A 23,000-nucleotide genomic window follows, 5' to 3' on the forward strand; every position below is an offset into this window, starting at 1 on the left:
CTGGAAATCAACGTCAGTCAGAGTTGGCAAAGAAATAAACATAAAATTCAAAATGGGAAGGAGAGTTAGGAAGAGAGGAAGAAAAGGTCTGAAACCCCCTCTCACCTCTCTCCCCACCCTATCCCTCTGGTTTCTCCAAGAGGGCCAGCTTTGGGAGCCCAGCTTCAAGCATCAAACTTGCACTGGCCATCTAGTTTACATATGGTAACGTACATGTTTCAATGCTATTCTCTCAAGTCATCCCACCCTCCATCAAGTATGATTAAGAGGCACACAGTACAGATCACTGGTCAGAACAGCCATCATCAAAAATCTACAAAGAAATAAGTGTTGGAGAGGGTGTGGAGAAAGGAAGCCACCCATCGTTTGGTGAAAATGTAAACTGGTACAGCCACTATGCAGAGCAGTATGGAGGCGCCTTAAAAAACTAAAAATAGAGCTACCATATGATCCAGCAATCCCACTACTGGGCATATCCCCTGAGGAAACCACAATTCAAAAACGACACATTATCCCAATGTTCGCTGCAGCGCTATTTACAATGGTCAGGACATGAAGCTAGTGGAAAGCTGCTATATAACACAGGGAGCCCAACCTGGCCCTCTGTGACAACCTAGAGGGGCAGGATGGGATGGGGCGGGGCTTGGAGGGAGGCTCAAGAGGGAGGGGATATTTATGTATATAGTTATGACTGATTCACGATGTTGTATGGCAGAAACCAACGTAACACTGTAATTATACTCTAAAAAAATATTATGATCAACACATTTATTGAAATAACCTATAATAAGACAAGCAATTTAAAAAATGTGCTATTATCAATTCTATTTGAGACTGTACTGGAGTCCTAGTCAGTGTAGTTAAAAAAATAAAATAAACAATTTTTAAAAGATGCATGCACCCTAATGTTCACTGCAGTACCATTTACAATATAGAGGACATAGGAGTGACTTTAATGTCCATCAACAGAAGAACAGATAAAGAAGATGTGGTTCATATATACAATGGAATATAGTCAGCTGCAAAAAAAAAAAAAAGAATGAAATACTTCATTTGCAGTAACATGTATGGACCTGCTGCTGCTGCTAAGTCACTCAGTCATGTCCGACTCTGTGCGATCCCATGGACTGCAGCCCACCAGGCTCCCCCGTCCATGGGATTCTCCAGGCAAGAGTATCGGAGTGGGTTGCCATTGCCTTCTCCGGTGTATGGACCTAGAGACTGTCATATTGAATGAAGCAAGTCAGACAGAGAAAGAAAAATATCACAAGATACTGCTTATATGTGAAATTAAAAAAAAAAAAAAAAGGATACAAATGAACTCATCTACAAAACAGAAACAGAGTTACAGATGTAGAAAATAAACATGTTTACTGGGGGTAAGGGTGCTGTGCTTAGTCACTCAGTTGTGTCTGACTCCTTGCAATCCCATGGACTGTAGCCTGCCAGGCTCCTCTGTCCATGGGGATTCTCCAGGCAAGAATACTCGAGTGTGTTGCCATGCCCTCCTCCAGGGGATCGTCCCAACCCAGGGATCGAACTCAGGTCTCCTGCATTGCAGGTGGATTCTTTACCATCAGAGCCACCAGGGAAGCCCATAGAAGAAGTAGGATGATAAATTGGAAGATTGGAATTGGCATATGCACATTACTATATATAAAGTAGATAACTAATAATAAGGACCTACTGTATAGCACAGGAAACTCTACTGAATACTCCCTAAGGCGTATTTTCATAAAAAAAAAATCTAACAAAGAGTGGATATATATAAAAGATTCATTTTGATCTACACTGAAACATAATATTGTAAATCAACTATACCCCAATAAATTTTTTTTAAATACTATAAAATTAAAGTTCATAAAATGTCCCCATTTAGGCCTAGGGTCCACATCATCTCTTGATTAGAGATTGTGTTTATATTCACACCACTGATTTCAAACTAGATATGACCAGATCTGGACAAATCACAGAGGCAGGAAATAGCTTTCTGAAGAAGAAAGAATAAGGCCAACTGGACATTACTGTTTATGAGCCATGAAGCCATATGTTTCAATTGTCATTCAGGCATCTCTTAGGGCAGACTGAATGATTTACATCAAATTGTGGCGAAACAAAATTACTCACAGTACCAGAAAGGCAGGAACTGTTACAGAAACATAACCAAAAAGTACATGAATCTATCAACTGCAATTTCCAGAAAAAACACTAATTTAGGAATTAGATGGCATTCCCATATATTATAAGCACAGGCTATGATATGAAAATCTTCCTTTAAACTAAATCAATGTGTTTAAAACTTTCAAGACCTTCATGGGAATTCACACAGAATGCTTATTCTTGGATCTTTCCCCAGAACACTCTAAGATATTCCTTCCAAGAATATAAAAGGCACTTAATTTTACTGAGCACCACCTGGCCTGAGCTTATATCTTCTGCACATTAAGTCTCATGATGTCTGGGTAAGAGAACTATACGGATTATTAGTAACTGCTGACAGCATCTCTAGACATGGGGGGAAAACATTTCTTACTCTTTTTTTCAAGTGTTGATTTATTGCCGTGGCCTCGAGTAACTATCTAGTTATTTTAACACCATCATCTGTATCTAGTTAACTAAAATGGTACTCAAAAGGCCAAGTTTCCTTCAGACCATCTAGCTCCATTAGACTTCCACAGCCCTAAATGTATTAAACCCAATGGAAAATGCATGCCACAGGGGAACCAGGTGAGGAGGGATGGAGGATGAAAACTCAGGGGGGAAGGCGATCCATCAATGTGCATGATAAGAATAATAATCACTTTTTTATAGATGACCAGTGCAAGTTCGATGCATGAAGCAGGGAACTCAAAGCCCGTGCTCTGGGACAATCCAGAGAGATGGGGTGGGGAGGGATGTGGGAAGGGGGTTCAGGATGGGGGCACACATGTGCACCTGTGGCTGACTCATGTTGATATATGGTAAAAACCATCACAATATTGTAAAGTAATTATCTTCCAATTAAAATAAATTAATTTAAAAATAAAATAAAATCATTAGGTGACTAATTAATAAGGAACTATGAGAATCAGGCTTATAGAATGTGAATGCACTGATCACTCTTAACATTACCAAAAGTGAGACAATCTAGATATGATATTAAATGAACACTTGATTTTCAACAAAGATGTGAACACTTGATTTTCAACAAAAGGTAACTCAATGGAAAAAAAGATAGTTTTTTCAACAAATGCTGCTGAAATCATTGAATACTCATGCATAAAACAAATAACTTTTTGGACTGATTCAAACAGAAATGTTCTATTTGATTATGGTGGTGATTATGTGATTGTGTATAACTGTCAGAACTCACCAAACTGTAATTTTAAAAAGTGAATTTAATGTATGTAAATTTTTCCTTAATAAATCTAAGTTTAAAAAATTACACTTTTAAAAAGATATATTTTCTCATCATTATTAACTCTAAAATTATTAGTTGATATTGATAATTTCCATTGATAAGTACTATCAAAAATAATTTCTATTAGTCTCTTATAATAAATAATAACCATCATACCAAACATACTTCAAACCTGGCATATCTTTCAAACTTTTCAAAGATTTTCTTTCACAAGATTTTACAGTAGGATTCCTACAATAAATTATGGTGTTACACAAACACAATACTTAGATAAGCATACTGCATGCCAGTAAACTCTACATAGAGGTTATCCTTTCTCCAGGGGAGCTCCTGACCAAGAGCTCAAATCCAGGTCTCCTGCATTGCAGGCAGATTCTCTACCATCTGAGCCACCAAGAAAGCCCATATAGAGGTAGAAGATAGCCTTTAAATTCCTACTTTTACCTACCTATTAACTTAGCATCTGCTTACTAGTAGGCTAAGACTTTTCTTTAGTATTTATCTACTCCCCCATGAATTTGAGCCAATGATTGCTAAAATACAACACTATCTTTTTATAAAATAAGAAAGGTCAAACACACATGAAATAAGAATACATGTCATGTAGTCATGTCAACTTGACGAAAGAAATAGAAAATACTCCTCCAATAAGAGATCGTGACCCTTAGCGCATCTATTTGAATCTAGTTTAAGGAGTTATTCACAATTAGAGAACTTGCTTTTTCTTTTTCATTCTTTTTGTGTGTGAGGGGGGGTTGTTTTTTTAATTGAAGGGTAATTGCTTTACAGTATTTGTGGTTTTCTGTCATATATCAACAAGAATCAGCCTTAGGTACACCCATGCTTTTTCAAAATACTCATTCTTATCCTTTTGGCTGCTTTTCCTTCTATTTAAAGGCCAGAGAAATGATACGATATGGTTACTTCATAATGAAAAGTGAAGAAAAGAACATGATCTCCCACTTCTAGTCTTCTTTTATACTTTTCAAAAGACTTTAACTCCACTTGTAAATTCTTATTAATTAATTACATTGCCTTTGCTGCTGCATGAATTTGGGTAACTATATTTAAACATTTTACCTCACCAATCACCTTAACAAGCAAAATTACACTTTTTTTTTTCTCCTTTCTTTCAAAACTTCTGAGAAATTATCAACAGAAGCATTATATTTACTTTATATTAATAGCACTGCTTCTTAAAGGACATTTATTGAATAAATAAATGAACCTGGATGGTCACTTCAGTGCTTCCTAACCATTTCCATTTCATGGCACACATGAAAAATATTTATAAGAATACTGGATCACACTAAAACTTCAAAGACTAAATGTATTTCCTGAGTATCAATACACATATTGATATGACATATGTTTTACACCAGTGGCAAACATAGGTCAGGTAACCTACTGAATGACTTCCTCAGATGATCTCCAGGCATATACTATCCTAAAGAGATCATCCAACAAGGTGTCAACAGTGAAAAAAGCACCCAGGAGAACCAGGATTGTTACAGAAGGTGAAGGGAGAGAGAAAGTAGGAAGCAGGCTGAAATGACTCGCATTACTCATACACCATAAGACAAAGGTGCTTTGAGTACATTATGGATCCACTTGCAGAATCAGACCAGAAAAGGTCTAGTCAGAGGGGAAACTTCTGTTACATATCAGCAGTTGTTTACTTGACAAAAGGGAATTAGTGCGACAAGTTGGGGACAAAAAAGAATTCCCCATGCACTAATTTCACATCTTAAAGAAACACACTTATCCCACCTTTACTATCAAATTGTGTTCCAAAAGGAACATATAACTTTCCTTAAAGAGATGGACTTTTTCCATACCGTGCTTAAAAAGGAATACAAGCACAGGCACTAAGATAAAGAAGATAATAAAAACACTATACCGACTTGGTTATGAAATCCTTCCCTTCATAGGAAATACATTTTAGACACTCTACCCAACGGAAAAAAACTACAGATGCCTATGCTAAATATATGGTTCATTAAAAGGGGAGGAGGGACTTTATTAATAATGTCTGACGTCTTTATTATACTCCAAGAACTGTACAGATAGAAAAAATGACTTGTCTTCACATCCCAGCATGTTGATCAGTACTATATATAGCAAGGACCCAGTATTTTTTTTGCTTATTAAATGACTGAATAAAAATACGATTAAATTCCAAGAAGTTAAAAAGAGATTAATGCCTATTATATAGGCACATTTATTCTGAATTAATTAATTTTTCCACCTTAAAAGATTGATATTAGAACCAAGGGCCATGCATCTTGGAATAGGGTGCAAGAGTTAATGAAAATGTTAAAAAAAATTAGCAAATCCACCAATAACAAAAACAGCAGATTAGCATCCTGTGTAGATTCTCACTTGAAGTGCTTTCATTAAAGAAAATATTCGCCTCATTAAATATACATCAACTCAGAGGAAGGAGGGGAAAAAATTGGAAAAATAAAGATAGCAAAGAAAAAAGAAGCCTGTACTTTAAAACTGATAAAAATCATCCACAAAGAAAGAATAATCTTCGATTCCAACATCAAGCTTTTCCCTCATTACTGTTCTATTATTTTCTTGCTTTACCTGAGAGGAATCAGCTTGGGCTAATTCTGTAGTGACCTTCAGTATCTGGTGAAGATTTCGTCCCTTATCTTCAACAAGGAGGTAAGCCAGCAGAAGAAAAACATGAGCAGGGATCACTGTGGTTATAGGGAGCAATGACTCCACGGAAGCCAACCAGTCACTTGCCGCAGACTCTTCTCTCATTACTTCAAGGATCCTCCAGGCTGTAAATATTGAACCATACATGCTGGTTATGGGGAACGCAAGCTTGTAGGAGAGCTGAAAAATAAACACACAAAAAAGTATGAATAAATGAGATAAATCTGTCAGAAATATATTTCTGACGTTCATTCATTCTTTATATTTCAAGAAATAGAAGAAATCGATCCTTTCAACAAAATGAATACAAAATTTTCAGTCCCTGACCCAAACCTCTCTGCATATATCTGAGCTAACAGGATTACACAAAAAGAAAAGAGTTGCCAGATGGAAACCCTAGAACAGTTCTATTAAAAAACTTCCTCATGTTTACCATTCGCTCCCTGTTGGGGCTTCCCAGGCAGTGCTAGTGGTAAAGAACCTGCCTGCCAGTGCAGGAAATGCAACAGACACAGGTTCAATCCCTGGGTTGGGAAGATTTCCTGGAGTAGGAAATGACAACCCATTCCAGTGTTCTTGCCTGGAAAATTCCATGGGCAGAAGAGCTTGGTGGGCTACAGTCCATGGGGCCACAAAGACTTGGACACAACTGAGTGAGCAAGCAAGGCAGAGAAAAAAAGAGGGGGCGGGGTCAATATACAAAATCCAGAGGCAACAGAGTTTGGAAAAAGCCATTACTATGTAAGAGGTATTTACCAGTGAGAACGGATATAGAAAAAACAACAGCAACAACACTGTATTTGCCCATCCCCAAGCCCCAGTAAGAGGCAACTTGGGGCAGATGGCAGATTTGGACTGAGGACAATTCATTTTTGTAATAGTATGTTGATAGGAACAGAGCTGGTTCAGCTGGAGTCTGGAAATTCATTAATAGTTTGTGGATAACTCCTGCAAGAAGCAGCAGCCTGACAGCTCTAAATTGAAATGATACCCAAAGAAGACGTTATGCTTAAGTCAATCTGAGCAATGGCTCCTTGTGGAAGTCAAGTGGTATAGTCAGGGTCAGAGACTGGATAGAATTCTGCCATTGTGAGTGGTGTGCCCAAATACCCCAGAAGAAGCCACAGACACTAAAGAGGAATTAGATATTGCCTGCTCAAAAAATAATTCATTTAGAGTGTAACGAGACAAATTAGAAATCTCTAGAGTATCACTGTCCAATTATTAGAGACTCACTTACATGGATAAGGGTAACAACTGAAAGGATGAGAAGTAAAAGTTAAGCCTTACAAAACTTTTTAATAACAGCTTTATTGAGATATAATTCACATATCATTAAATCCAGGCTTTTAAAGTTAATAGCTCAGAGGATTCTAGTAATTCATAAAGTTGTATAACCATCATCACCAGCTAAATTTAGAACATTTTTCTTCACCCCAAAAGGAAACTCCATGCCCATTAAAGTGTAAGTCACTAAGTCATGTCTGCCTGTGACCCCATGGACTGTAGCCATCAGGCTCCTCTGTCCATCGGATTCTCCAGACAAGAATACTGGAGTGAGTTGCCATTTCCTTCTCCAATGTCCATTAAAAGTCCTTCTTTATTCCCTCTGATCCCCAAGCCCTGGCAACCATTAATCTTTTATTTTGGCTATTTCATATAATAGGAACCACAGAATATGTGGTCTTTAGTAACTAGCTTCTTTTATTTCACATAAAATAAAACTTTTTCAAGGTTCATCCATGTTCTGGTTGACTGGTATCTATCAATGCTTCATTTCTTTTCATTATCAAATAATATCCCACTGTATGGGTATATATTTTGTTTATCCATTCATCAATTAATGGACATTGGGTTTTTTCCCACTTTTTGGCTATGACAAATAATGTTGCTATGAATATTACTGTAAAAGTTTTTGTGAGGACATAGCTGTTCAGTTATTTCAAGTATATGCTTAAGAATGAAGATCACTTTTATCTGAAAATAAATGCCATTATAAAAACATATGAGGAAGCTTTATCTTTTCTGATATGGAAAGACCTCACACAGAAAAATACAAGACACATACAGTGCGCCTGAAATGCTGAGATTATTTTAAAGAGAAGCATAGGGACTATATATTTGTATTTGCATAAATATGTACAAACACACACACATATTTGGAGTATGATAAGACAAATCAGCTTCTTCAGTGTTACTGGCTGTGGGATAGACTTGGATTACTGTGATATTGAATGGTTTGCCTTGGAAACGAACAGAGATCATTCTGTCATTTTTGAGATTACATCCAAGTACTGCATTTCAGACTCTTTTGTTGACCATGATGGCTACTGCATTTCTTCTAAGGGATTCCTGCCTGCAGTAGTAGATATAATGGTCATGAGTTAAATTCACCCATTCCAGTCCATTTTAGTTCCCTGATTCCTACAATGTCGATCTTCACATTCACAAGAATACACAGAAGAACTGTGCAAAAAAGATCTTCACGACCAAGATACTCACAATGGTGTGATCACTCACCTAGAGACAGACATCCTGGAATGTGAAGTCAAGTGGGCCTTATAAAACATCAGTATGAACAAAGCTAGTGGAGGTGATGGAATTCCAGTTGACCTATTTCAAATCCTGAAAGATGATGCTGTGAAAGTGCTGCACTCAATATGCCAGCAAATTTGGAAAACTCAGCAGTGGTCACAGGACTGGAAAAGGTCAGTTTTCATTCCAATCCCAAAGAAAGGCAATGCCAAAGAATGCTCAAACTACCACACAATTCCACTCATCTCACACTCTAGTAAAGTAATGCTCAAAATTCTCCAAGCCAGGCTTCAGCAATATGTGAACCATGAGCTTCCAGATGTTCAAGCGGGTTTTAGAAAAGGCAGAGGAACCAGAGATCAAATTGCCAACATCCACTGGATCATGGAAAAAGCAAGAGAGTTCCAGAAAAACATCTACTTCTGCTTTATTGACTATGCCAAAGGCTTTGACTGTGTGGATCACAATAAACTGTGGAAAATTCTGAAAGAGATGGGAATCCCAGACCACCTGACCTTCCTCTTGAGAAACCTGTATGCAGGTCAAGAAGCAACAGCTAGAACTGGACATGAAACAACAGACTGGTTCCAAATAGGAAAAGGAGTACGTCAAGGCTGTATATTGTCATCCTGTTTATTTAACTTATATGCAGAGTATATCATGAGAAACACTGGACTGGAAGAAACACAAGCTGGAATCAAGATTGCCGGGAGAAATATTAATGACCTCAGATATGCAGATGACACCACCCTTATGGCAGAAAGTGAAGAGGAACTAAAAAGCCTCTTGATGAAAGTGAAAGAGAAGAGTGAAAAAGTTGGCTTAAAGCTCAACATTCAGAAAACGAAGATCATGGCATCTGGTCCCATCACTTCATGGGAAATAGATGGGGAAACAGTGGAAACAGTGTCACAGTTTACTTTTTGGAGCTCCAAAATCACTGCAGATGGTGACTGCAGCCATGAAATTAAAAGATGCTTACTCCTTGGAAGAAAAGTTATGACCAACTTAGACAGCATATTCAAAAGCAGAGACATTACTTTTCCAACAAAGGTCTAGTCAAGGCTATGGTTTTCCCAGTAGTCATGTATGGATGTGAGAGTTGGACTGTGAAGAAAGCTGAGCTCTGAAGAATTGATGTTTTCGAACTGTGGTGTTGGAGAAGACTCTTGAGAGTCCCTTGGACTGCAAGGAGATCCAACCAGGCCATTCTAAAGGAGGTCAGCCCTGGGTGTTCTTTGGAAGGACTGATGCTGAATCTGAAACTCCAATTCTTTGGCCACCTCATGTGAAGAGTTGACTCATTGGAAAAGACTCTGATGCTGGGAGGGATTGGGGGCAGGAGGAGAAGGGGATGACAGAGGATGAGATGGCTGGATGGCATCACTGATTCAATGGACGTGAGTTTGAGTGAACTCTGGGAGTTGTTGATAGACAGGGAGGCCTGGTGTGTTGCAATTCATGGGGTTGCAAAGAGTCTGACACGGCTGAGCAACTGAACTGAAGACAAATCAAAAATCTCTAGAGTATAACTATCCCGTTATTAAAGACTCACATGGACTTGCACACACACACAAAAGTATTTAGACAAACAGAAAAAATTAATAACTACTAATCTTCATCTTCATTTTGAGAGTGTGGAAATTGGACAACCAGAATCAAAGGTGAGAAAGAGACTGCTCATTGTATACCATTTATGATTCTTGAACCATTTCAATGTATTAAAAATACTTTATTTATTATAGTCCTGTCTCGCTAAGAATTTTTTTTCCCAAGAAAATGAAATTCATTAAAGACTAGAGTCAAGTTCTTTAGTCTAATGACAAACAGCGTTGGACTTCAGATTTAAAAGACCAGATTTTGGCACAGCCATGACAGTTATTAGACAGTTATTAAAAATTGTTACACAATTTCTCTGAGCTTTATTTTCCTCATCTATAAAATGGAAGTAATGTCTATCTCCCTGCCAAAATTATTGAGGTTGAGAAAGAAAGAGTATCTACAAAGCACCCAGCACAGTGCCTAAAGTTGCAAAATAAAGGAAAATATTATCCTTGTCATCTTCAGGAGAGAAAAATACAATTGCTGGATATGATTATAAAAGAAAAATAATTGGAAATCACCATGAACCATAAATTGACTAGGCAGCAGTGATATTACGGAGTAAACATATTAAAACAGAAAAGTAATCCTACTGTGCTTAAAGTATTAGTCCAGGTTTAGGCTCTGTTTTTCATCTGTTTGCCTAAGGTTAGAGTCACAGGAAAAAGGCACAACGTTGACTAAGAGATCACAGAATGGTCTCTCTGTCCCACTGAGTGACAGCTGCCACAGGCATGATCCCAGCGCAAAGGTGCACCAAGGCTTTTCTCTCAGCACCGGCCACCAAATCCTGGCCCCGTGGAGTGCTGTAGGCCCTGGGTTTTAGAGGAGAAGGTAGGTGTTTAAAGATAAAAGACAGGCTTATGTTAAATGAATTATATCTCAATAAAAAGAGACGAAACAATAGAAAAGTAACATTTAAGTGAATATGAAATGGTTGCACATCTACATATGTAAAACAGTTGCAAATCTTTACTTTTTAAAAATTTTAATAAAAATGTTCAGGTACACTGAATACTAACAATATCTGTTCATACTTCTTTGTCTAAAGAGGACTGAAAAAGAAATTGTGAATGCAGGTGAACAATATGGATTTTCATTAACTTAAAAGAATAACAATTTTCAATAATGTGGACTAAAACAGGCTTAACAAGTGAGGCCAGGATTTGACCAGGAGAGGGAGTGTGGAACAAACCTAGAGACACTTAAAAGTAGCACAGGTCTGTGCAAAAAGGGATTTAATTACTCACCAGACCAGAAACAGAAGACTGGAATAGATAAAGCCTTAATAAGAGTGTCCTTCTCTTCTATACAGGGCTTCCCTGGTGGCTCAGAGCGTAAAGCGTCTGCCTGCAATGCAGGCGACCTGGGTTGGATCCCTGGGTCAGGAAGATCCCCTGGAGAAGGAAATGGCAACCCACTCCAGTACTCTTGCCTGGAAAATCCCATCGACAGAGAAACCTGGTAGACTACATTCCATGGGATCGCAAAGAGTCGGACAGGACTGAGCGACTTCACTTTCAGTTTCACTTTCTGTTCTATACATCTATAAAGAATCTAATCAAGAGTTAAAAGCCTTGGTAGTGGTTAATTATCACCGAAAGACAACCATTCTCTGTATCCATGTTATTAAGAAGACAATGATAGAAGCACAAGATCTAATTCCTATTAACTTCCAATCAAAAGCTTTTAAGAAACCAGTTTACTTCAATTTACTATTGATTTACTGTTTTCCTGTAAATCTGAAATACTGTTATTAACTCCCAAGTTCAGCACAAAGATGATAAATTACTGTTAATAAAATCAAAGTGGCAGCAATAGAGTGTAGGCAAATGTAAACTCTATTTGTCAAACAGACAAAACCTGAATCTAAGTCCTACATCCACTCCCTGTGTAATGAGGGGGAAGTTAATTAACCTCCATAATTTCTATTTCTTCACTTACAAAATGAGTACTGTAAGATTATCATCAAGGAAATGCAAATCAAAACCACAATGAAATAGCACTTCATAACCACTCCTGTGTTAGTCTCTCAGTCATGTCTGACTCTTTGCGACCCCGTGGACTCCCCATCAGGCTTATCACCCCATCAAGTTGCTCTGTCCGTGGAATTCGCCATGCAAGAATACTAGAGTGGGTTGCCATTCCCTTCTCCAGGGGATCTTCGTGACCCAGGGATCAAACCTGGGTCTCCTGCATTGCAGGCAGATTCTTTACCATCTGAGCCACCAAGGAAGCCCATCACAACCACTAGTATGGTTGTAATAAAATGACAGGTAGTAACAAGTGTTGGCAAGTACATAGAGAAACTGGCACCTTCACACACTGCTAATGGGAATGTAAAATGATACAGTCCCTTTGGAAAAGTCTCACGGCTCCTCAAATGATCAAACACATGGTTACCATATGATCTAGCAATTTCACTCCCTAGGTTATCTACCCCCAAAAAATGAAAATCTATGTCCACACAAAAACTTGTACAGGAGTATTCACAACAGCATTATTCACAATAAACAAAATTTTCTTAAAAAAATTAAAACCCAAATGTTCAATAGATGAATGAAAAAATAAAATGAGGTAGCTTCATACAATGGAATATTATAAAGTGTCTGCCTGGAATGCGGGAGACCTGCATTTGATCCCTGGGTCGGGAAGATCCCCTGGAGAAGGAATTGGCAACCCACTCCAATATTCTTGCCTGGAGAATCCCATGGACAGAGGAGCCTGGTGGGCTACAGTCCATGGGGTCGCAAAGAGTCAGACACGACTGAGCAACTTCACTTCACTTTCTTTTTTGGAGTAATAAAAGTATTCTAAAATTGACTGTGGTATTGTATACACAACTCTGTAAACATACAAAAAGCCACTGAGTTGTGAACTTTAAATGAGTAAAATGTATGTATGTGAATTTTATCTCAATAAATCTATTTTAAAAAATAATCAGACTCTCACTGCATGACCCTTGGCAAGTTATCTTCTCTATATTTCAGTTAACTCTTGGATAAAATTAGACCAATAATAATAATACCTACTTCAAAGAGTTTGGGATAAAATCAAATGACTTAATACATGGCAAAGGACTCAGAATGGAGCCTGAACATAAGACGTGCTTAATAAACAACCACTGAAGCAGGGCTTTGTTGCCTATTTGGCCAGGGCCCGGAGAGCTTCAACCATTAGGCCTTCAACCAAGGCCACACATGTGGAAACAGCAAAACAAAACTATTTCAAAGTTATTGTGAGAAAAGAGTTGATCCACATAACTTCTTAAATAGAGCATGTGCTCAATAAATCTTAACTTCAGCTATAAATAGGACAACAATATATTATAAATTTTGATTTTTTAAGAGACAAATACTCAAAATCCTTTCTGCTTACTATATACTACTTCAAAGTGACAATGAGTGAAACCTACTTAGTACTGCTTTATTAAAAGGTAATAAAGCTCACAGTGCTTTAAGTACGAACAAAGTACTTTATCCAAAAATACCAATTAATAAATGTATGACAGATCCTACCTCAGTCATCCTTTCTCTAAATCTTTCTGTTGACTAAAATAGTTCTCCAAAGATGAATCTTGCCCTACTGTATAACTGCAGGAATTTGACTATTAAGTCTCTTTCTTGCTTTATTTCACCCATCCCTGGCTGCCAGGGGCATGCAAGAGACTCCAGCAGATAGCTTCCTATGGGCCAGCTCTGGCCTGTGACACCCCACACACTTCACCAGCTAGCAGGTCATAGCTACAATCTTCCCACCAGGCTGTGATCTCAGCCTTGAGTGCGGAGATCCATTTGGTTCATTCTTTGGGTGTCCCCTGCCTCACTCTCAGAAGTAGAAGCTGTTCTCAACATTTATTATGGCAATATTCCTTAGAGCCTCATTACTGCTTTCAGTAATTAAACACCTTTTACTAGTTAATAACTTCTGTACTAAGTTTCTCTTTATTTAAATTATCAGTGTGGCTTCTCTCTCCTAACTAGACCCTGACTCATACCCTGGTGCTTTCTTCTCACTACCACCTGCCCCCATTTTCTGGGGGTAGGGGCAGCAAAATTGTAAGGACTTTAGAGTTGCGACTAGTATTTGATGTTTTTCACCTAAGAGAACACAAATAGGTTTTAAACATCACCTGTCATAGTCTAATACAAAGGATCCTGTTTTTCTTACACAATAAATAAACAAATAGATGTTTATTACTGCTGCTACTGCTAAGTCGCTTCAGTTGTGTCCGACTCTGTGCGACCCCATAGATGGCAGCCCACCAGGCTCCCCCGTCTCTGGGATTCTCCAGGCAAGAACACTGGAGTGGGTTGCCATTTCCTTCTCCAATGCATGAAAGGGAAAGGTGAAAGTGAAGTCGCTCAGTCGTGTCTGACTCTTAGCGACCCCATGGACTGCAGCCCACCAGGCTCCTCTATCCATGGGATTTTCCAAGCAAGAGTACTGGAGTGGGGTGCCATTGCCTTCTCCAAGAAGTTTATTAGATTATGCTAATCTTTTAAAGAGATGAATGGCTGCTTTGATATTTTACTTTTTAATTCTTAGAAACTGAGAGAAGTTAAAATGTGTTTTATTTCATTGTTATCAACACTTCAGAAACAGGTAGGGAATTCCCTGGCAGTCCAGTGGTTAGGATTCTACTTTCACAGCTCAGGGTGTGGGCCAATCCCTGGGGAGGGACCTACGATTCCACATGGCACACAGCATAACCAAAAAATTAAGGAAAAAAAAAAAGAAATGGACAGGAAACAGAGAACTGCATGGTACGGTAATATTTACCCTTGGATTTATTTATGAAAAGAATTATACTTCTGAAGAAATGCTTTAGTTCTAAGCCAAATACTCAAGTCAGAATCACCAATTTAAAATGAAATAATAAAAATATAAACAACAAAAATCTGTGATTCTAAACAATGTTTCTGTAATAAATCAAGAGGGTAAAATGATCTGTATTTGTATCAGAAGCATACATTCCTCACTGAACAGAAATTTCTTGACTATCTACTACGTAGTAAACAATAGGTCAGGTGTGGAGGATGCAAAGACAAATAAATAAGCTAGGGTGTTATCTATTTCCTTGAATATGTGGAAAATACTCAGTTTCACCGCTGCTAAAGTGTTTTTAATTTTCCAATCCATGATCAGCTGAAAAGATAATGCAGAAACACCTACGGTGGAAAAAACATCAAAAGTTCAACAACTGTTGCAATTTAAATATTAATGTGCTTAAAAAAAAAAGGCAAAGTATGAAAAAGGCCAAGCTTCCTTCCCTGGGTGAGCTCACGGCACAGCTGGAGGTACAAATATGTACCCCTTAAATTAAGACACACAACATAATCCCCTTAAACTAAGACACACAACACAATCCACTAATGCTGAAAGTGTTTGGATGCAAAGGAGAGAGAGTAATAAATTCTGACTCAGGGAGGCTGAAAACACTTGGCTGGGTCTTGAAGAACGAGTAGTTCAGGCAAAGGAGACAAAAGTGCATTATGTACTAAAGCAAAGATTCAGGAGGAGAACTGGGAGTTTGGGGCAGGTTAAATTTATAGGTATGTTTGGAATATAGGGTCTGGACAGGCGTAGGAGAAAAGCCAACAGTAAACTGTGGCTTAAATTTTTCAAAAGGGAGATCATATATCCACTGAAAGCCTCAATACAGCAGCACACTACCATCAGGAGGACATTTACACCCTAATAGTATTCCTTCCTCCTCCCTCTTCACCAGCTGCTAAAGAGAAAATCCACCATGCAGTGCTGATGAATAAGATTCACACACACCTGAGCAAATAATAAGCTGAGTACTTACACATTAGATTTAGGGTGATCCTCAGTAAATATCACTCATGATTTAAAGGAACAGAACTCTCAGACATAGTACCCTGTCCCCACCCCCATTCAGAATCCAATTTGTGTTCTATATGGGCAAACTACAAGGGGAGGTAAAAGGCTATTAGAAATTTGGGGTCACAGTTTGTCATCCTATCAGAGCAGATGTTAAGAACTTTCTTCTTTTAATGCAAATCAATTACCTATTTCAAGTTTTATGCTTTAGTCAAACAATTAGGATCGAGGAGGCTGCAGCATACATTCAATATGCCTGCAGGCTAGTTTCTGCTGCATGATCAAACAGGGAACATAACCAAGAATCCCCAACAATGCCTGGATTTCTGCTGCTAGAACATTTAACAATACGTCATTAGTGGTATCTCTACTTTTGCAAACAAAACAACTAAGGCACTTGCTTGCATTTATGTAATGTCTTTGGTCTCTGGAAACTTAAGATGCTTCACCAGTTTTACCGTCTTTAACCCTTTATAGTTGGGAAGTACTATCACATTTTACTGGGCTTTGCTGGTGGCGCTAGTGGAAAGAACCTGCGTGCCAATGCAGATAGACGTAAAAGATGAGGGTTTGACTCCTGGGTCAGGAAGATCCCCTGGAGGAGGGCATGCCTACCCACTCCAATATTATTGCCTGGAGAATCCCATGGACTGTGGAGCCTGGCAAGCTACAGTTCATAAGGTTGCACGGAGCTGGACATGACTGAAGTGACTTAGGACACACACATCACATTTTACTAAAGTTAAAACCCAAGCACCTAAACAGAAAAAAATATGATGAATGTAGGCCTAGAATTCAGCCACTAACAAGATATTACTCATATTTCTCCATTATTCTAACAGGACCAGTGAGACTGACAAAGCCAAATGGGGTAAGCCCGGTAGGCATGGATCAGAATGAAGTGTGACAGTTGGGCTGAAGGGAGTAGGAACACACACAGGGACATCAAGAACCATGTGCTGGGGAATACAGCGTAAGGTGCCATATTCAAAAGTCAAGTCTTAGTTCTTACAGATCCCAGAACTTCCAGGCAATTGCAGTTCCCCACCATGGATTGTTGCAGGTCTAATTACACTGCACTATTTAACAGTATAAAGAAGGGGAAGAAAGGCTCCATGCTCACATGTGTTGCAGAAGCACTAGGTTAGTTAACTAGAACTAGTTGCTTTCCTGCAGGATTCCTTAGGACCTTTAACCACTAATGGACACTGGAAACTCAACAAGCAAAAAAGATTAGACAGATTTCCAACACTTATTTCAAGCAGGACTACCCTCCCCACCACAGTCCAGAAGAATACACTAACATCAACACCAGTGCCTGACAGAGTGGTAAAATTCAACGACAGGATTTAAACCCAAACACATATATCATCAGGAGGTGAGATTTCCGGCAGTGACTTAAATCCCATATAACTGATTAAACTTTATGTTAAGAGAAACAGGGATAAAGTGGTTACCTTTCGGTGCTCGTCTCTGTAGCGCTCCTCCTGCACCATTTCTAAAAGGTTTACAGCCAACTGCTGCCTAGAGGGACCTTCTTCATCCACGGATATACAGTCTTCCAAGGCAGTAGAAGACAGTATCTGCAGAAGTGGCATCACTAGCAGCAACGAGGACTTTGGGATCTTCTGACTCTCAGCAGAAGAAAGGAGCTTCAGAGCTGGTCATCCAAACAACAATTCACAGTTTTCAAAATTAATACTGCAGTCAAACAAAATACTGTTTTGTTTAAGAGAAATATGCAAAGAGCTTTCTTGCCCCTTTACAATTGGGTCATACATACAATTAAGATGATAAACCTGATCCTTTAAGAAATAAAAAGAACATAAAAATTAACTCAGCAAAAATAAGCTATTAATGCACAGAACTTTTTAGTTTTTACTTGAGGATGCTCTTAGAGAAAATTCATATCATAAAGTAAAATCAACTTTTTTTTTTTTCAGGTCAATATGAATTTCTTTAAAATTCAACTCAACTTTTGTTCTTATACCCTGTCAGATCCTCTGCCCTCACAAACTGAGCCAAGAGACCAGAGTTCCTGATCTACGGATAACAAAATCAACACATGCACTACTCTTTCAAGCCCAGCTGAGAATTGTATCAAGCGATGCAAAAGTAAACAAGGTGAAGCACGGGATGACCTTCAGCAGTAATTACCAAGAAGCAAATCAGCAAATTCTCAAAGTCCATTCCCCATGGAATACAACCCATGTTTATAAAAGATTTTTTTTAACATGGAAACAAACACACACGCAGAATAATTTACTTATATGTGTAGTCTCCCTTAGACTATGAACAGGATGAATTAAAGAATAAACTTTCTTCACAGTTATTGAATGAATGCTGATTTACTGAAAAAGGTTATTTTTACAAATAACCTCCTTCAGAGTGAGATTATTAATCAACTTAACTTCCCCACTACACCAAAAAAAACTACAGTGAACTTTAAATCATGTCAATGAATTGCTAGTATTGTATTTTAAATCACCTGGAAGTCAAACCTGAATGTGGTATGAAATACAGACACTTGTTACTCCAACACTACAAATTTACTTTTTTTGCCTAAATATTAGTCTTAATTCATAATTGTCAGTTATTACAATAATATAATACCTTTAACAGATACTGAAAGAGGAACTCCCCAGGTCGGTAGGTGCCCAATATGGTACTGGAGATCAGTGGAGAAAATAACTCCAGAAAGAATGAAGGGATGGAGCCAAAGCAAAACAATACCCAGTTGTGGATGTGACTGGTGATAGAAGCAAGGTCTGATGCTATAAAGAGCAATATTGCATAGGAACCTGGAATGTTAGGTCCATGAATCAAGGCAAATTGGAAGGGGTCAAACAGGAGATGGCAAGAGTGAACGTCGACATTCTAGGAAACAGCTAACTAAAATGGACTGGAATGGGTGAATTTAACTCAGATGACCATTATATCTACTACGGCGGGCAGGAATCCCTTAGAAGAAATGGAGTAGCCATCATGGTCAACAAAAGAGTCCGAAATGCAGTACTTGGGTGCAAGCTCAAAAATGACAGAATGATCTCTGTTCGTTTCCAAGGCAAACCATTCAATATCACAGTAATCCAAGTCTACGCCCCAACCAGTAACACTGAAGAAGCTGAAGTTGAATGGTTCTATGAAAACCTACATGACCTTTTAGAACTAACACCAAAAAAAGATGTCCTTTTCATTATAGGGGACTGGAATGCAAAAATAGGAAGTCAAGAAACACCTGGAGTAACAGGCAAATTTGACCTTGGAATATGGAATGAAGCAGGGCAAACGCTAATAGCGTTTTGCCAAGAGAACACACTGGTCATAGCAAACACCCTCTTCCAGCAACACAAGAGAAGACTCTACACATGGACATCACCAGATGGTCAACACTGAAATCAGATTGATTATATGCTTTGCAGCCAAAGATGGAGAAGCTCTATACAGTCAGCAAAAACAGGACCAGGAGCTGACTATGGCTCAGACCATGAACTCCTTATTGCCAAATTCAGACTGAAATTGAAGAAAGTAGGGAAAACCACTAGACCATTCAGGTATGACCTAAATCAAATCCCTTATGATTGCACAGTAGAAGTGAGAAATAGATTTAAGGGCCTAGATCTGATAGATAGAGTGCCTGATGAACTATGGACTGAGGTTTGTGACATTGTACAGGAGACAGGGATCAAGACCATCCTCATGGAAAAGAAATGCAAAAAAGCAAAATGGCTGTCTGGGGAGGCCTTACAAATAGCTTTGAAAAGAAGAGAAGTGAAAAGCAAAGGAGAAAAGGAAAGATATAAGCATCTGAATGCAGAGTTCCAAAGAATAACAAGAAGAGATAAGAAAACCTTCTTCAGCGATCAATACAAAGAAATACAGGAAAACAATAGAATAGGAAAGACTAGACATCCCTTCAAGAATATTAGAGATACCAAGGGTACATTTCATGCAAAGATGGGCTTGATAAAGGACAGAAAAGGTATGGACCTAACAGAAGCAGAAGATATTAAGAAGAGGTGGCAAGAATACAAAGAAGAACTGTACAAAAAAGATCTTCACAACCAAGATAATCATGATGGTGTGATCACTCACCTAGAGCCAGACATCCTGGAATGTGAAGTCAAGTGGGCCTAAGAAAGCATCACTATGAACAAAGCTAGTGGAGGTGATGCAATTCCAGTTGAGCTATTCCAAATCCTGAAAGATGATGCTGTGAAAGTGCTGCACTCAATATGCCATCAAAATTGGAAAACTCAGCAGTGGCCACAGGACTGGAAAAGATCAGTTTTCATTCCAATCCCAAGGAAAGGCAATGCCAAAGAATGCTCAAACTACCGCACAATTGCACTCATCTCACATGCTAGTAAAGTAATGCTCAAAATTCTCCAAGCCAGGCTTCAGCAATACGTGAACCGTGCACTTCCAGATGTTCAAGCTGGTTTTAGAAAAGGCAGAGGAGCCAGAGATCAAATTGCCAACATCCACTGGATCATGGAAAAAAGAAGACAGTTCCAGAACAACATCTATTTCTGCTTTATTGACTCTGCTTTATTGACTATGGATCACAATAAGCTGTGGAAAATTCTGAAAGAGATGGGAATACCAGACCACCTGACCTGCCTCTTGAGAAACCTGTATGCAGGTCAGGAAGCAACAGTTAGAAATGGACATGGAACAACAGACTGGTTCCAAATAGGAAAAGGAGTACGTCAAGGCTGTATATTGTCACCCTGCTTATTTAACTTATATGCAGAGTACATCATGAGAAATGCTGGGCTGGAAGAAGCACAAGCTGAAATCAAGACTGCTGGGAGAAATATTAATGACCTCAGATATGCAGATGACACCACCCTTATGGCAGAAAGTGAAGAGGAACTAAAAAGCCTCTTGATGAAAGTGAAAGAGGAGAGTGAAAAGGTTGGCTTAAAGCTCAACATTCAGAAAATGAAGATCATGGCATCTACTCCCATCACTTCATGGGAAATAGATGGGGGAACAGTGGAAACAGTGGCAGACTCTACTTTTTTGGGCTCCAAAATCACTGCAGATGGTGATTGCAGCCATGAAATTAAAAGACGCTTACTCCTTGGAAGGAAAGTTATGACCAACCTAGATAGCATATTAAAAAGCAGAGACATTACTTTGCCAACAAAGGTCTAGTCAAGGCTATGGTTTTTCCAGTGGTCATGTATGGATGTGAGAGTTGGACTATGAAGAAAGCTGAGCGCCGAAGAATTGATGCTTTTGAGCTGTGGTGTTGGAGAAGACTCTTGAGAGTCCCTTGGACTGCAAAGAGATCCAACCAGTCCATTCTGAAGGAGATCAGCCCTGGGATTTCTTTGGAAGGAATGATGCTAAAGCTGAAACTCCAGTACTTTGGCCACCTCATGCGAAGAGTTGACTCATTGGAAAAGACTCTGATGCTGGGAGGGATTGGGGGCAAGAGGAGAAGGGGACGACAGAGGATGAGATGGCTGGATGGCATCACTGACTCGATGGACGTGAGTCTGAGTGAACTCCGGGAGTTGGTGATGGACAGGGAGGCCTGGCGTGCTGCAATTTTTGGGGTCGCAAAGAGTCGGACACGACTGAGAGTCTGAACTGAACTGAATATCTTTAACAAAATATGAAATTCATGTAATACAAATATTTCTATATTCTGTACTATGGCTCTTGCAGGCATTTTTACAAATTGCTATTTAGAATCATGGCCAGTGTTAGTAATTAAGAAGCATAACATTGTATTATGCACGCTCAGTCACTTCAGTCGTGTCTGACTCTCTGCAATCACATGGACTGTAGCCTGCCAGGCTGCTCTGTCCAAGGGATTCTCCATGCAAGAACACTGGAATGAAAAAAAAAAAAAAAGAACACTGGAATGGGTTGCCATGCCCTCCTCCAGGGGATATTCCCAACCCAGGGATTGAATCTGCATCTTTTGTGTCTCCTGTATTGCAGGTAGATTCTTTACCACTGAGCCACCAGAGAAGCCCCAACATTGTATTAGTGCTGTGTATTTTTAAAACTTGAAATAATCAATATTCTCCCCGCTATCCTATTGCTTTGAGCATTCTTTCCCAATATACGAAACAATAGATTTTTATTTACATTTCAACTTTATACACTAGCTCAATAGTTTTCAGTATGGTTTATTCACTCTATCAAAGGTAACTTCAAATCAGAGACACTGGTTTACAAAAGGAAAACTTGGCTCTTCTCCAACAAAAGTACTGGAGTGTTTGATGCTGTATTATCCTATCATACATGAGCTATAATTGAAGGACTGGAGCCTCAGGATTAGGAATGCAGATTCTGTAGGGCATCAAAAAATTTTTTCTGGTCCAAAAACAAAAACCATGTATACGAAATATCCAGAAGAGACAAATTTAGAGACAGAATGCACTTTAGTGTTTTTCTGGGACCGAGGGTGGGAATGAGGATTAACTATAAATGGGTGCAAGAAATTTGGGGGAGAGGGATTGATGCAAAATGTTCTAAAACTGGACTGTGGAGCTGGCGGCACAACTCTGTAAATTTACTTTTGAAAAATTTATTTATTTTTGGCTGCGCTGGGTCTTTGTTGCTGTGTGGGCTTGTCTCTGGTTGCAGCGAGTGAGGGCTACTGTCCAGTCGCAGTGCATGGGCTTCTCACTGACGTGGCTTCTCCTGTTGTGGAGCACAGGCTCCAGTCATGAGAGCTTCAATGGTCGCAGCACACAGGCTCATTAGCTGTGGCCCCTAGAGCTTGCAGGCTTCAGCAGTTGTAGCGCATGGGGTCATTACTTGTGGTACAAGGCTTAGTTTCTGCATGGCATGTGGAATCTTCCCAGACCAGGGATCAAACCCATGTCCCCTTCTTTTCCAATGTACAACCAGGGAAGTCCCATAAATTTACTTTTAAATGCTATTGTACATTTAAAAACAGTGAGCTCTATGGTAAATA

The 23,000-nt window shown here is 39.0% G+C and overlaps 1 protein-coding gene across 4 annotated transcripts in view; it reads right to left on the minus strand.

The window, feature by feature from the left end:
- Nucleotides 1-23,000, minus strand: part of FOCAD (focadhesin) — a 302,497-nt gene that overhangs the window by 185,090 nt on the left and 94,407 nt on the right. For all 4 annotated transcript variants that reach the window (XM_019965885.2, XM_070794470.1, XM_070794471.1 and 1 more), the window contains 2 exons: nt 17,512-17,714; nt 5,993-6,250 (listed from right to left, as the gene is read on the minus strand). In XM_019965885.2, coding sequence (XP_019821444.2) covers nt 5,993-6,250; nt 17,512-17,714 — 461 coding nt within the window. The remainder of the gene's footprint in view (nt 1-5,992; nt 6,251-17,511; nt 17,715-23,000) is intronic.

This window comes from Bos indicus, chromosome 8 (assembly GCF_029378745.1).
Source record: "Bos indicus isolate NIAB-ARS_2022 breed Sahiwal x Tharparkar chromosome 8, NIAB-ARS_B.indTharparkar_mat_pri_1.0, whole genome shotgun sequence".
NCBI lineage: Eukaryota > Metazoa > Chordata > Mammalia > Artiodactyla > Bovidae > Bos > Bos indicus.